At 43.8% G+C, this 14,856-nt stretch overlaps 1 protein-coding gene across 2 annotated transcripts in view; it reads left to right on the top strand.

Annotated features, from left to right (window-relative positions):
• Positions 1-605: 605 nt before the first annotated feature.
• ANO6 (anoctamin 6) overlaps positions 606-14,856 on the top strand; it is a 238,900-nt gene continuing 224,649 nt past the window's right edge. Inside the window, exon 1 of one of the 2 annotated variants that reach the window (XM_043446905.1) lies at positions 606-937. In XM_043446905.1, coding sequence (XP_043302840.1) covers positions 865-937 — 73 coding nt within the window. In that variant the 5' untranslated portion in view covers positions 606-864. The remainder of the gene's footprint in view (positions 938-14,856) is intronic. The other variant, XM_043446906.1, reaches the window with a different exon arrangement.

Genomic DNA, 14,856 nt, shown 5'->3' on the forward strand with positions numbered 1-14,856 from the left:
ATAATGGAGGTCTTCGCTTCTTTTGCCCTTGTGACACGGAGGATGAAGCTTTCAAGATGACCTCTTGGCAATCATTTCTGACCACCCCCCGGGCGGGAGTAGGGGGCGCTTCTCCCGTCCCTAACCTAGCCTCACTAGATGCGGAAATCCTGCCTCTTGCGAACGTGTTTCTTTGGACCTCGCTCTCTTAGTCTTGTTTTCTTCTGTTGTTTCTTATCTGCGAGTTTGGCCTCTTCTCTGTAATTGCCACCTCCCCATTCCCCTACAGAATACGTTTCCCCACTTGGAGTCAGAGGAATTGATACTTTAAGATCCGCCATGGGCTCCACTTCGCCTTTAAACACCATCCAGACTCGCTCGCCTAAAGGGTCTTTCCTGGGAGCTGCAGCAGCAGCGTCTCTCCCCTCTCGCGTAGCAGATATCAAAGAAAGCGGGCCCAGGACGTGCCCATATATGAACTTGAAACAGAGAGCTGCCTCGTTCGGAGTTCACGCTCTCGCCTCCCCCTTCGGCGAGTTCACTGGCGGGCACCGCGCGAGCACCAGCGACTCCCTCCTCTCTCCGCCTGACTTCCTTCTGGGAGCTCATAAAGCCGCGGCAGTTCAATCATTCCGCAGCGATCCCCGGCGCTCACTGGGCATGCTCAGTGGCCCGGCCCGGCCCGGCTCCGGCGGCCAGAGGTTGTCTTGGGCGCACCACTCGGGTCCGGATTCACCGAGCGCGGGCTGAGCACAGCGGCCCCTGCGCCGGGAGTGAGACGCGCCCTGCCGTCCCTGCCCAGGCGCCCGCCCCGTTAGAGAGCCGAAGTTCCGGACTCCAAGGAGCCCCCAACTTTGCGCCAAGTTCCCAGCTGCGGGGGGAGACATGCCCATGATGACCAGGGACGTTCTGCTAGAAATGGAGCTGGAGGAGGACGACGAAGAGGATGGGTATATCGGTGAGCGAGGAGTTTCCCCGGGGCCGGGGTGGGTAGGAGGGCGGCGCGGGGCCGGGCGCCCGTCCCCGGGCGCCCGTCCCCGAAATCCTCAGCCCACGCAGCAAGGACTAGGGGACTGCGCGTGGGCGCCGCACCCACCCTCGGCGAGGGAGGGTGTTGGGACCCTCGGCAGGTCGGGGGCGGAGGGACCGGGAGAAGGAAGCCCGCGCCGCCCGCCTGCGGCCGCAATGCGGTCGCTTCCAGCCGCCTCCCGGCTCAGCTCGCGGCGGGCGGGCTGGCGAGCGGGCGGCCCCGGGAGAGGACGGGGAGGCGCGGGTCTCCGCGTCAGTTTCGGGACGGGCGAGGGACGAGGGCCCTGATCGGGCATCGTAGATACAGGGAAGCCCCCGCGCGTGGAAGCCTTGACTTAGGACAACAAGTTTGGGTCATTTTCTCCGGCTCGAACTGGCACGGGGGATTCCGGGGAGCCAGCGCGGGCTGCCAGCCCGAGGGCGGGGTTCAAGGAGCGCGCCCTGGTAAGGAGAGCAGGGGTGTGACCCGCCTGAAGCCATCTCTAGGTGAAGGCAGACGCCCGGCCCTGGGACGGAGGGCTGGGGCTGGGTGGGGCGGCCCGGGACTGATTTGAGTCCGCTGGGCGTGGGCCGGGATCCTTTTTCTATCGGCGGCGCTGGCAGGGGAAGTGATGCGGCGGAGGAAGCCCTGAGGCAGGGTAGACCGCTGGGCATTTCCTACCGGTCCAGGGGGCCCCGGAACTCGGGGGGAAGCCCTGCGTGCCCTATTTCTGGTTAAAAATGCTTTAGAAGTGGTGCACGGAGCTGAGGGAGAGCTATTTAAGAGTTAACCGAAAGGGGTGGGAGGAAATGAGGAAGGGGAAAGCAGTTGGAGGAGTGGAAAGTCAGGTCCCTAAAGAGAACACTGTCAGCTAATGATGACAGATAGAGCCCATCCGGAAGACTGGCAATTAAATTACCAGGCAGACTCCGACTCAGTTTCCTGGACGCCAAATCAGTTTCAATAACGTAACAGTTCCTGCTTATGTACTAACACTCTTCTCTAATATATTCTAATATATTCTTCTGTAATAACTTTAGTAGTAATTTTAGGAGTTAGGTGTCGTTTTTCGTTCACATTTTGGGTACTGCTCATGTATTTTTCTGTTGTTTTCAACTCTATTGAGATATAATTGACATTTAACAATGTGTAAGTTTAAGGTAAAACATGTTTGACACATTTATTTATTGCAGGATGATCACCACCACAGCTAACACCTCCAGCATGTCACTTAATTACCATGCCTTTTTTGTGGTGAGAACATTTAGGGTCTAATCTCAAAGATACAGTGTTATTGACTCCAAGCACTGTGCTTAGATACCTGGAACTTACTCATTTTATAATTGGAAGTGTATCCTTGACTAACATCTCCCCAGTCTCCCCCACATTTTAGTGTTTCTGTGAGTTCACCTTTTTAAAATATTTCAGATGTAAGTTACACAGTATTTCTGTTTCTGTCTTATTTCACTTAAAGCCTTCAAGTTCTATCTGTGTTGTTGCAAATGACAGGATTTCCTTCTTTCTCATGGCTTAATATCCCATATTATATGCATGTGTGTATACCTATACATATCACATCATCTCTCTTCATTCACCTGTGGACAGATAACTATTCTCCTTCCATATCTTAGCTGCTGTAGGCACTGCTCATTTAAATCCAGAGACAAATTGAATAGAAGGTATTATATACTCCATACTTTCATTTACTTGAGAATAATTCACTAGGTATTCATCCATATGGAGGGGACAAATAGTTGTGTTCATTTTGATGGGAGAGAAAACTGAAGCTCACAGGTTGATTTGCCTAACTTCTCACACAGCTTATTAAGATTCAAACCCAGGTTTTCTGACTTGCAAGACCTGTGTAGATTGACGCCCTTCCACCTGGTCACTCCAGCTGTCAGGGTGTTATTATACTACTGTTTAGCAGGCTGTGGTAGTAAATCCTGTTTCCTGCAGTCCTGTGGAGGTCCTGTAATCAAATCCTGCAGGCCTTCAAAGTCAGATTCCCTGGGGATTCCCAGTCTCTTGGCTGGATCGCCAAGCTGGAGAGCCTGATGTGGGGCCTAGAACTTTCACAACAGGGTGACATCTTCTTTGGTCTTATTGTTCTCCAGCTTGTGGGTTGCCCACCTGCAGATACAGGATTTGACTTTATCGTGATTGTGCCTCTCCTACCATTTAGTTGTGTCTTCTCCTTTGTCCTTGCATGTGGGGTGTCTTTTTTTTTTTTTTTGGTGGGTTCAGGTGTCTTCCTGTCAGTGGTTGTTCAACAGCTAGTTGTGATTTGGTGCTCAGGCAGGAGAAGATGAGCACATATCCCTCTATTCCTCCAGCTTGACCCAGTTTCCTCAGTATACTAACACTGATTGTTTAGTCACCAAGTTGTGTCTGACTCTTGCGACCCCGTGAACTGTAGCCCACCAGGCTTCTCTGTCCATGGGATTCTCCAGGCAAGAATACTCGAGTGGGTTGGCATTTCCTTTGCCAGGGGATCTTCCGGAACCAGGGGTTGAGCTTGGATCTCCTCCTTCGCAAATAAAAATTAAAGTAAGCAAGACTGAGCTTTGTTAACCATGCCATCAGGAGATTTCACTTTAGGGGGGAAAAAAGCTAACTTGGCCTAGTCTGTATTTACCTGATGGTTGTATCAAGTCAGGCAGTGTAGATATATTTAAGAAAATAAACATGTCTATTCTTCTTTAATTCCACCCTTCAGAGTCTACTGATATTAATACTTTAGTGTATACAGGGGTCAAGTCAACATATTTTGTGTCAGTCAACAAATACCAGGTTTCAATAATTTGGAGTTGTTATACAAATTTAATGTGGGTTGCAGTGATTTTATATCCGGAGATGTTTAGCATACCAGTGGAAAGTTTGTCATTGTAAAATAAGCTTTTTTAGAGCTTACCAGAAGTAGGCTAATGGTATATAACCTTTTATGAAATAATTATAATTGCCAACTATGGGAGAGAAGACTCTGGTGCTCTACCTCTAGTTTCGTAATGTAGGGCTCTGCTAAACCTATTGACATATTTCTCCCAGCACTTGTCACTACTGAGAGTTGTGTGATCATTTAAAACCCACTCAGTTACTGACGATTTCTATGAAACTTCTCTATAGCTATTAACTTTGTAACTCAGAGCAGAAGAGTTATTTTGATGCAATTTCCTGGGTAAAACCTCTATCATCAATTAATTGGCAAGAGACAAAAAGAAAAAACTATTTAAACTAGATGTGGCCCCTGATTACATCATAGAAATGTTTTATATACATAAACAGAAGTGTGCCTTCTAGTAGACTGGGATTTGCTCTGCCCCGCTTTAAGTGTAAGGCTTGCTTCCTTGTTTAGCATGAAATAATCTCCAGAGGTCTGTGAAAGAGCCTAATGGCATGGGAGCATTGTTGAAATGGCACTTATTTTCTTAATTATTTCTAACAACAAACCACAGATGTTACATCCGGGCAGTGATGGCAGGAGGTATCTGGCTCATGGCCTTTATTGCACTGGTGCCGATGGAGATCACAGTCGAGGTAGGTTCCGTGTGTCTGGGTCCTTAGCTGCCTTGCCTCCAGAAGCACTACCCCCACATCCTGCCACCTCATTAATCAGCGAATTGAATTAACATCTCTTCCTGTTGCTGTAGAAAGTGATACAAATGTCTGTTATAGTCAGAATGTAGATATTTAGTATGCTGTTTTGTTTCTTGCACTTCCAGTGTTCAAACTTAGCTGAGGGATGAAAAGTGTTCTCCAAAAGGAAGGCTTATCAGGAACACTTCAGATGGTTCAGACAAAAGGTTTTTGTTTAGGTGCTTGGTTGGGTCAGCTGGAAAAAAAAAAAGCATGACCTGAAAGTTGAGAATTATGTTTTGTTCGGGAGCTTACTGAGGACGATAGCCTGGGATGACAGCCTCTCAGGTAGCTTTGAGGGACTGTTTCAAAGAGGCAAGGGAGGACCCAGGGTATATAGGAGTTTTCTTGCTTAAAAAAAACACGAAAAACAAGAAACAAGAAAAAACAAGAACATCAAAAGATGACTGCTAATCACAAAAACCAGACATCTCAAGTTAGAGGTTTTAGTGCGTTTCTGTGTATAGGAGAATGCAAGAATCTGGGCTTATTGAAATCATTCCTTTGGTATTCATCTTAACTGTTATCTAGGACCACTATCCTATTTTTCCTCCATCCTGAATGCCCTTCAGAGTTCATCATGGGGTGGCTACAGTGGTTGATGAGTTTATGGCAGTAACAACTTCATTTACTGAAATGGCTGGTGACATGTTTTGACTACTTTGGATTCCAGACTGCCTATGCTAGAGTTTACTCTCCGAGCCCACAGTTAAAGTCCTGTCACTGGAATGGAGGATGGGTGGGAAGAGGCCTGTTACCTCTGAGGCAGTAGTCCAGCTCTGCCTCTCAAGTGTCTTTGTTAGCTTTACCTTTTACTGTTGCATTTTTATATGGACATATCTTCTGCACTATCTCTGTCCCCTCACTACAGACTTTACCTTTAATGACTTGCAAATCTGATTCTTGTACCAGTTTTGCTTTGTCACCATTAGTTGAGCAAACCTGTGCTAGTTGTAGGATTAAGTGCTGAGCTTGTTGTGGGGAGAGTAAGGTGCATGTCCTGGCCGTGGAGAGTGGGTTCCACGGAACCAGCGATTTGCAGTAAGTGCTGTTACGGAAGTACATCCACAACCATGGAGGAGGATGGGAGACAGCTGCACAGAGATTGGTGAGCCAGGTGTTGAAGAAGCAAGCAGGCAGAAAGTCTGGAGTTCCAAGTATTGCCTGTGGTGGAGGAGAGCAATGACGAGTCTGGGAAGGCGGGAAAATGTGGCACCATGAAGAATTCTCCAAACATTTTAAGGGTTTTGGATTTTACCCTGTAGGTCAGTGGTCCCCAGCTGGCATCAGGGACTGGTTTCGAGGAAGACAGGTTTTCCATGGATGGGGTGGGGGACGATAGGATGATTCTCATAAGAAGAATGCAGCCTGGATCCCTTGCATGCGTAGTTCACCACAATAGGTTTCATGCTTCTTTGAGAATCTAATGTTGCTGCTGATCTGACAGGAGGCAGAACTCAGGCAGTAATGCAAGGGATGGTCTGTAGGCCAGGGGTTGGGGACCCCAGCTATAGGTGATCTGGAGCTCATGAAAGATGATTAGGAAAGGAGTGATAGAATCAAATTTGCTTTTGGAAAGGTCTCCTGGCAGTGCATTGGGAATGGGTTGGAGAGGGGGAGATGGTCGAGGTAAGCCTTTCTGGTGGTCAGGTTCAGAAATGGCCAGTGGTGGTCATGGGAGTAGAAGTGGAGCTGAGAGCTTGTGAGAGAGGCAGCACCTAAAAGGTCTTGGAGACTGAAGGCTTCCGGCAAACAGAGAGGAGTCCTAGGTGGGGACTTGAGCTGAGAGATGAGGTGGAAATTAATGGCAGGAGGAGGAGAACAGATGTGCAGGAGAGGAGAATTTTGCATTGTTCTGCAAGCCTTGCACTTTTCTCTTCTGCTGTAGCTCAGACCATTCCCCTTCCCAGCAATACCAGACTCTCATTCTCTTTCTCAGTAGCTCCCTCCCCTTCCAAACCCATTACAATCCCAGAAAGCTATTGTTGATCTCTCTAAGCCCAAAGTGCCCACCAGTGGATGCTCACATCCCTACTTTTTCTATTCCACACAATTAGCACTCACCTTGTATTTTTGTTGTTCATTATCTTTGCATTAATTAATTCCACCAACTATAATGTAAATTTCTTGAGGGCTGGGACTAGGTCATGTAAAATATCCCAAATGTTACAGACATTCCATTCCTGTAATTTAAGAAAATTCTCTCTTCCTCACCCTCCTCTAAAATGTAATAAACTTTCTGTGGTGTTTTGTGTGTTTTCTGTTCTAAGCTAGTCCCCTGGTAGCTCAGCTGCTAAAGAATTCGCCTGCAATGCAGGAGACCCCAGTCGGAAAGATCCCTTGGAGAATGGATAGGCTACCCACTCCAATATTCTTGGGCTTCCCTGGTGGCTCAGCTGGTAAAGAATCCTCCTGCAATGCAGGAGGTTCGATCCCCTCTTGGGTCGATCCCTGGGTTGGGAAGATCCCCTGGAGAAGAGAACGGCTACCCACTCCAATATTCTGGCCTGGAGAATTCCATGGACTGTATGACTCATGGGGTCTAAGAGTCGGACATGACTGGGTCACGTTCAGTGCCTAGAATGATGCTTGATATCTTTAGTGGAAACCAAGTAAATCATTGTTGAAAGGAAGAAGAAATGAATTACTCTGAATAATTAAAAGAATTAATTAAATAAATTTATGTAAGTTAAGTAAATTTAATTAAGTGAATAATAAGCATAATGGTTAGTGGTTTTTATGGCCCTTGTGCAGTTCTTTTTTTTTTTTTTTTTTTGTGCAGTTCTTTTCTTTGGCACTTGGAGATGCCCCCAGTCATCTGTCATAAAAGTGCTGATTGTACATATTCTTCCAGGCTCTCTGCTAGGTTCTGTGGTCCCTGACCTTCCGGTTCCTCGCTATCTGGGAAGGAGGTGGATATGTGAATAGATAATTGCAGTCATCTGTGATTAATGCTAGACTGTGATCAAGATGTGTACCAGGGTCACGGTGGCACCAAGGACAAAATATGTAACCTTGCTTAGGAGGATCCAGGCTGGCTCTACAGATGCAGTGCTGGCCCTCAAGGAATGGCCAGATAGGTGAGGGGATGGGGCTAAAATAGTGGAGGGTTCTGAGCATTCCTAAACATTGCCTGATTTCTCAGCAAATCATCCTCGATGCTGTCCTTGCCTTATTTGCTCTGACAAGGGGCTCTTATGTATATGGTGTGCATGTATGTGTGTGTGTATTCCCTACCAGGGGTATGACGGCTAAAAAGCAAACTATTCTTAAAATCCTCTTTGAGCATAGTCAGTCTTACCCTGTTGCATAAACTTTTTGTTATTTTCAGTTTTAAATCCACAGTCACAATGTATCTTCCATGTTCTAACTCTCAAGTCAGATAATTGCTTTCCAAAAGATTCCCCAGTCTCCTCTTAGCTGTCTCATTGTTCTTTGGATCTGACACAAACAGCACTAAAAGAGGGAAAGAGTTCTACACACACATACCCTACCCCTATTTTTTTCTCAAGAGGTTGCAACAATCCCATACGTTGATTGCCGTGTGTTTTTTTTTTTCCTTTCTTTTAGAAACCAAGAAATTTAGACTTCTATAAAGATTACCCTCAGAGATGCTATTTAAATTCTGACATTCTTGGAGGAAGATTATAATATATTGTTAAGAACGCCACAGTCTAGCTTTATTTATACTTTTTGGCCACACTAAGGAGCATGTGAGATCTGAGGTCTCTGACCAGGGATCCAACCCGTTCCTTCTGCAGTGAAAGCATGGAGTCTTGACCACTGGACCACCAGGGAAGTCCCAGTCTAGTGTTTAGTTAAAGGATGGTCTTGAACTCTCGGTGTTATTTGTAGCAAGTTAGATTAAAATCATTGTATTTTATAGAAGTTTCCACTCTAGCTAATTCTTTGGGTTTTCTTCTATCATACACATCACTTTGTGTTTTGCATTCCAGTTACTTTAGCACATTTTAACAAACTGTGTATCCTTAGAGGGAGAAGTGCTAGCTTATTTCCTTTGACCCTACAGCCTAAATATCATAATGCTTTTCACAGAGTCCCAAACATTTGTTAAGAGATGACATTTTAGATTGTAATTTGAAGCCTTTTTGTTACAAGTTATAAGCTGGTTGATCTGCTTTTGATACAGATCACTCAGGGTTTGGGTCTATGCAAAAATCACTAGTTTTAGAACAGAAAAATATATTTACAGTCACCTTCAACCAAGGAAATGTACTTCTTGACTGGTAACTCATATGTAAATGTAGAGGTTGTGAGATTTTAATACAGTGTAGTCATTGTTTTATGTCATTACTGCTTTTCCTTTAATTTTGTCTTGCTTTTTAAAATGCAACTAAAATTATTTAGCACCCATCTTAAGAAGTAGCCAGTTTAAAAAGACTGCTTGATGAAAATGTCAACAATAGAATATTTTGGACATGTGCCAAAGAGCAATCCAAACATTATTCAGCCCCAAATCAGATGGAATGTTTACACAGAAGACAAGTTGAAGGGTTAATAGGCAACTTTCTCTGCCATGGTACTTATTACTGCCCTGGCTACATGTCTGAATATTAATTGAAAGAACTTGCTACAGTAAGTTGTTCAGCAGCCAAAAGTACAAATGGAAGAAAATGTATTCTTTTGTGAAGTCCAGATGTTGCTTTTATATTTAATGCATTCAATCTAGAACATTGAAACTCTACTGTCTCCTACATTATTTGAAAATACAAATACTTGTAATTGGGGGAAAAAAGGATATTAGTCATTAAAATTCTCTTTTCTATAATTTTTATTTTAACTTTGGCAGAACTTGAGCCAGAGGTCAAAGTCATGTAAATAGATGTTCTTTCACAAAGTACAATTATGCAAATTATAGGTTTGTTTATAAAGCTTGTTTTACATAAACTAACATTGTATTTACATAATTTATTTTTTTATGATTTCTTCAGACATTCTATCTAGATGTTTGAAAAATAATCTTTGGTTTGGCACAGACAAGATGATGGTGAGATTTTTCTTGTGGCATCACACAGACATAAACTAAGACAAGTTTTTATTTTTACTTTTTTCTGATTTGCGCTGTTTCTAATAAAAGTTATTCCCCACTAAATTTAAAACAAAAATAATACAACCTCCCCACATGTAAACCCTTAACATTATTATAAATGTTTTGTTCTAACTTATATTATGATTTTAAACAATTGCAGTCATTTGTTGTATTTTTATTTCCTTCTCCTGTTATTTATTAAACAAGCCCTGAATGCTCAATCTGTGTTAAACATAAGCTACTCTATTTTTCTAAAGCCAACAAGCAAAAAAACAAAAATCAACAAATCAAACCCACTTTTGTTTCTAAGGGATACAGATAGTGAAGAAAGAGTGTAAGCTCACTGATCATAGATGTTCCTTAGGGAAAGTAGAAGATTTTAAAGACAGAGCCTCTTGGATTCACTGGGGGTGAGTTACTCCCTGAAGAGGACAGTTTAAAGCAGAGGGAAGAAAGAGCCTATGAAGCCTGTGCTGAGACAGAACTGTGAGGAGGGAAGACAGGCTTGTAGTTGGAAGACCTGAGTTAGCGGTTGGCTTTGGCCCCCTAGAATCTATCACCTGGAGCAAGTTTCTTGACTTCACCGCCTGTGTTTTCGGCCTTGTGGGGTTGCTAAGAAGAGGCTTCAGGCGTGTCCAACTGTTTGTGACTCTACGGATTGCAGCCACCCAGGCCATCTGTCCATGGGATTCTCCAGGCAAGAATACTGGAGTGGATTGCCATACCCTCCTCCCGGGGATCTACCCCATGTCTCTTATGTCTCCTCCACTGGCATGGGGGTTCTTTACTGCTCGTGCCACCTGGGAAGCCCCAGCAGGGCTGGGTATGGGGCCTTTTCACTCATCCTGCCTGAGTGGCAGTTACAATATCACCATCATAGTGAATTCTTTCACTTAACAGCAGTCGTAGGAACCGCTCCTCTTCACCTCGGAGAGCCCTGAGTCCTTCCCCGCTGTCTGGTTTGTGCTGCTCTGTCGCATTGTGCGTGCAGAAACTGCCCACGAAGTGTCAGGTTAAGGGAGATCATGACCGTGGCTGTGCTGCAGACACATGTACTTAAAGGTAAAAGAGTTGAAGGATAGCATGTGGTTTCTGCAAAGAGATAATTACTGTGTGTTTTCCTATATTCTTACCGATCTTCAGACAGGATGATAATGTTCTTCATTTTCCAGGGAATCTCTTTCAGGGAATCTTAGCAAAAGATTCCAACAGCGGATACTTCGTGGGCTCCCGATAAATGACTCATAAATGTAAGATTGTATTTTCATCGGGAGCACCTGTGGCTTTTCCCATTCTCCCAATTGCCGTCAGCCCCCGTGTGTCACCATGTAATTGTATGCACAGGAAGAGAGGAAGGAGACTTTTAAGTAAGAGGTGAATAGCTTTTATTACAAATTGAGCTTTTGGAATATCACCGGAGGACTGAGGAGGGAATGATTGGTGATGAGATTATCGGTGCTCAGTATTCTCCATGATCCCTTTGTCTCTACTGAATGGTGGATCCTGGAGGATTTCAGTGAGTTCAGCGTTCCGTGGAGAAAGGGCAGTCACAAGGCAATGAAGGAACGATTATGGACCTGATGTTAATAACTTCTGTGAGGGCTTCCCTGGTGGTCCAGTGGTTAAGAATTTGCCTTGCAATGCAGGGAACATGGGTTCAGTCCCTGGTGTGGGAAGATTTCACATGCCTTGGAGCAACTTAGCCCATGTGCCACAACTTCTGAACCCATATGCTGCAAATACTAAAGCTCAAATGCATTTGAGCCTGTGTTCGGCAACAAGAGAAGGCACCACAGTGGGAAGCCCGTGCACCACAATGAAGAGTAGTCCCTGTTCATGGCAACTAGAGAGAGCCTGAATGCAACAAAGAAGGCCTAACACAACATTAAAAAAAAACCTCTTGGACATTCTTCCTACCAGCCCTTTCCCAATTTCTGACCGTTGTGTTTGCAGGCACTGTCAGTCTTGGCCCCACATTCTCTTAATATCTTCGGAGAGTATCCCTGGGTCTCTGAGAGAGGACCTTCTCGGCCTTTGTTGGCCCGGCATACTCAAACCCACTCTCGCAGGGTTGGGGGATGCCTTGGGAATCGACATCTTCTTTGATCCAGAGAGGAGGAGAGATGAGGCCCCGGGATCCCTAACCACCAACCAAGCCCTGCGTAAGTGTAGATGTTAGGGATCAGGTGAAAGTGGTCTTTACTTGTGGCTTGGATTTGCAGATGAAAACTTCACTTTCATTAGAGGTACTTATGTTGGAGGTAAAAGAGGATGACTCTTCCCTGTGTTGAAAGATTATTTCCACCGTCTTTTACAGATAGCCTGACCTTGGCCAAGGCTGTGGACCTGTTTCCTGTTGGACTGCGAATGTCTGTGATGAGGGAGAAAGGGGCCATTCTGCTGGTTTGTGGTCCTTTTAATTTAGCCCACACCAGCTCCTCCTGCTCCTCAGTGGCCGGTCATTCTCCTCAGGGTCTGTTGTCTTGCCCCTGTCCCAGTATTTTCATCAGGCCCTTAGCCTGGGTCTGCAGAGATGGAGGCCACCACTACTTAACCTTAAGTTTTATGCAGATAGAAGTTCAAATTCTAACCTATAAATTCACTAGCTGGGTGACCTTGAGTGATTAATGTAACTTTCTCCTCTGTAAAATGGAGTTAATATTAGAACCTATTCAAGGGTGATTATGTCAAAAATGACATAATTTTAAAAAGCTTACTTTGCAGGATTGTGATGTCTAATAGAGTAAAGCCCTCCATAATTAGGAACTAATGTTAGCATTGTGGTTAGCTGTTTTTTTCCTGTGTTTTAACTCAGGTGTATCTCTTTTGCTTTTTATTAGAGATTTTACTACTCTTCCATTTATACAGCTCATTGTTGTTTTTGTCTTTTTCATTAAACTAAGGGCATCTTGAGAGCCATTATCTCAGTGAACAGCATAATGCCTGACACAAAGTAGGTGATCAATACAATCTTGGTGAATGAGTTAGGCAATGAATGAAAGATATTGATTATTGAAGAGTGGTATGGTATAATTGGAAAGGTGGGACGTTGGATACAGATCGACCCTTGGATAGGCTCGTGTAACTGTGGAGCCTTGGTTTCCAGATCAGAAAAATGAGTAGAGAGGATAATACAGAAGGGGTAATGGGGTAATGATATATACTTTATGAGATTTTTATAAAGTTTAAAACTGATATATCAAAGGATGAGGGACAGTTCCAGGCACATAATAGGCCAATAAATAATAGTGGCGTTCATTGTAAAACAATTAAAAATGGAGAAATATAAAAAGTGCATTAGTCTTGTCAGTTGTCTCTGACTCTTTGTGACCCTCAGGACTGTACGTAGCCCTCCAGGTTCCTCTGTACATGAGGCAAGAAGACTGGAGTGGGTTACCATTCCCTTCTTCAGGGGATCTTCCCAACCCAGGGATCATCGATCCTGGGTCTCCCACATTGCAGGCTGATTCATTAGTACTGAGCCACCGGAAGAAATACAAGTGACTAGCATAACCTAAGTTGGATTTTCCAGTAGATGCATTTCACAGTAGAATTATATCATGAATATATATAATTTTAGTAAGAAGGGTAGGAGAATATAGGATAAAAATTCATAATGAAATTTAAGTGATACTTTGATAAGCTTTACACTAAAGAAAATGTGTAAGAAATAGCGTCTCTTAATCTGACAAATTTAAGATTTTTTAAAGTATCTTTCATCAAGGCCTAAAAAGTAATTGTTGATATTGATCATGTGAACTTTTAATAAAATAACAATTTAATAAGATAGGTAGTTTTAAAGAAATATGTAATTTTACTTATCATATGAATGATCAGTTATTTTTAATGGGAAAATTCTGAAATGTTTAATTTTCCCACAAGACTAAAATTTCTGTTAGTTGAGTTTTATTGAAAAGTTTGAAGTCAAATAAAAAAACCTGTTAAAAGAGATGGATGTGACACAGCTCAAAATGACAAAACATGAACACGTAAAGAAATTGTTACCCTTCTGGTTTGAATTGCTTTAAATTTAGTGATATAAAATAAGGAAATAGACCATATATAATTTGCAAAATAGGTATATGAAATAAGATTTCTCATTTTATAAGCTTGACATTTGGGAATCAGTCAGCCTATATCTGTTTGTTAGAAATGGAACACTGCCAGGTCCCCCTCCAGCAGCATCAGACCTAAGAAAAGTTAGACATTCCATTCCTTTTGGGTAGGCGAGAGCAAAGGAAAGGGAGGAAGGCTTCTTTGATCCCCAAATAGAGTTTACTGTTGTTTGCATTATACGTAAGTCTTCCCTAGAGGAGACTTTTCAATAAAAGCCAGAGTTACATCCTTCAGTTACTGCACTTAGAACTGCGTTTCTTGTCCCCTGGATTTTAGCCTGTGCTCCATCCACAAGATGCCTGGCTGGCTCATATTTCCTGCCTCCATTTAAATTTAGATAGAGTTTGGTGCTCACTGGGTACATGCTTCTATAACGGGCATATTGCAGCTTCCAAGTCACAGAGGAGACGGGAACATTTCTAACATGCCTTGCCATCTGCCCTTAATGGTGAGCAACACAGCAAATGGCTTTTGAGCAATGGGGTAATCATGGTTTTCTTGAGGCTTACAGTTGCCTCAACTGTGGCTAGTGGCTTGTTTTGTACTTCAAAACGCTTATTTGGAAGAGTTCAATCACAATCTTGACTAACTTATTTGGCACGTACACAAAAATCCCTTTGAAAGCTGATCATGGTATTGCTAGCAGGGGCCTTCATAGATCAGATCAGGTTTGTTGCTTTTTTAAAAAGTCATGTGCAGAGATTTCATTTAGCTCTGAGCTGGCTTGATCTCATCTCACAATTTTTATTAATTCGGTAAATATTTTCTGAAGACCTTCTATAGGTCATGTGCTGTTTAAGGTCTGAGGGCACAGAACCAGGTAGAGAAGATCCCATCTCTGATGGAGCTTATAGTCTAATAAATAATCAAATACTACCCCCCCAACACACACATGGAAATCCGTTTATTTACCTAATGTCTATTCCACACACTCTCTGTGCCAGGCGTTGTGCTGGGCACTAGGAATTCAGTATACAAGACAGAAGAAACAGCCTCTGCCCTTGATGAGTAGGCCCGCTGGCAGGGAAGACAGACATGCCACCCAGTCACCAGCAAATTTACTAGT

The sequence above is a fragment of the Cervus canadensis genome, chromosome 25 (assembly GCF_019320065.1).
Source record: "Cervus canadensis isolate Bull #8, Minnesota chromosome 25, ASM1932006v1, whole genome shotgun sequence".
Taxonomy (NCBI): Eukaryota; Metazoa; Chordata; class Mammalia; order Artiodactyla; family Cervidae; genus Cervus; species Cervus canadensis.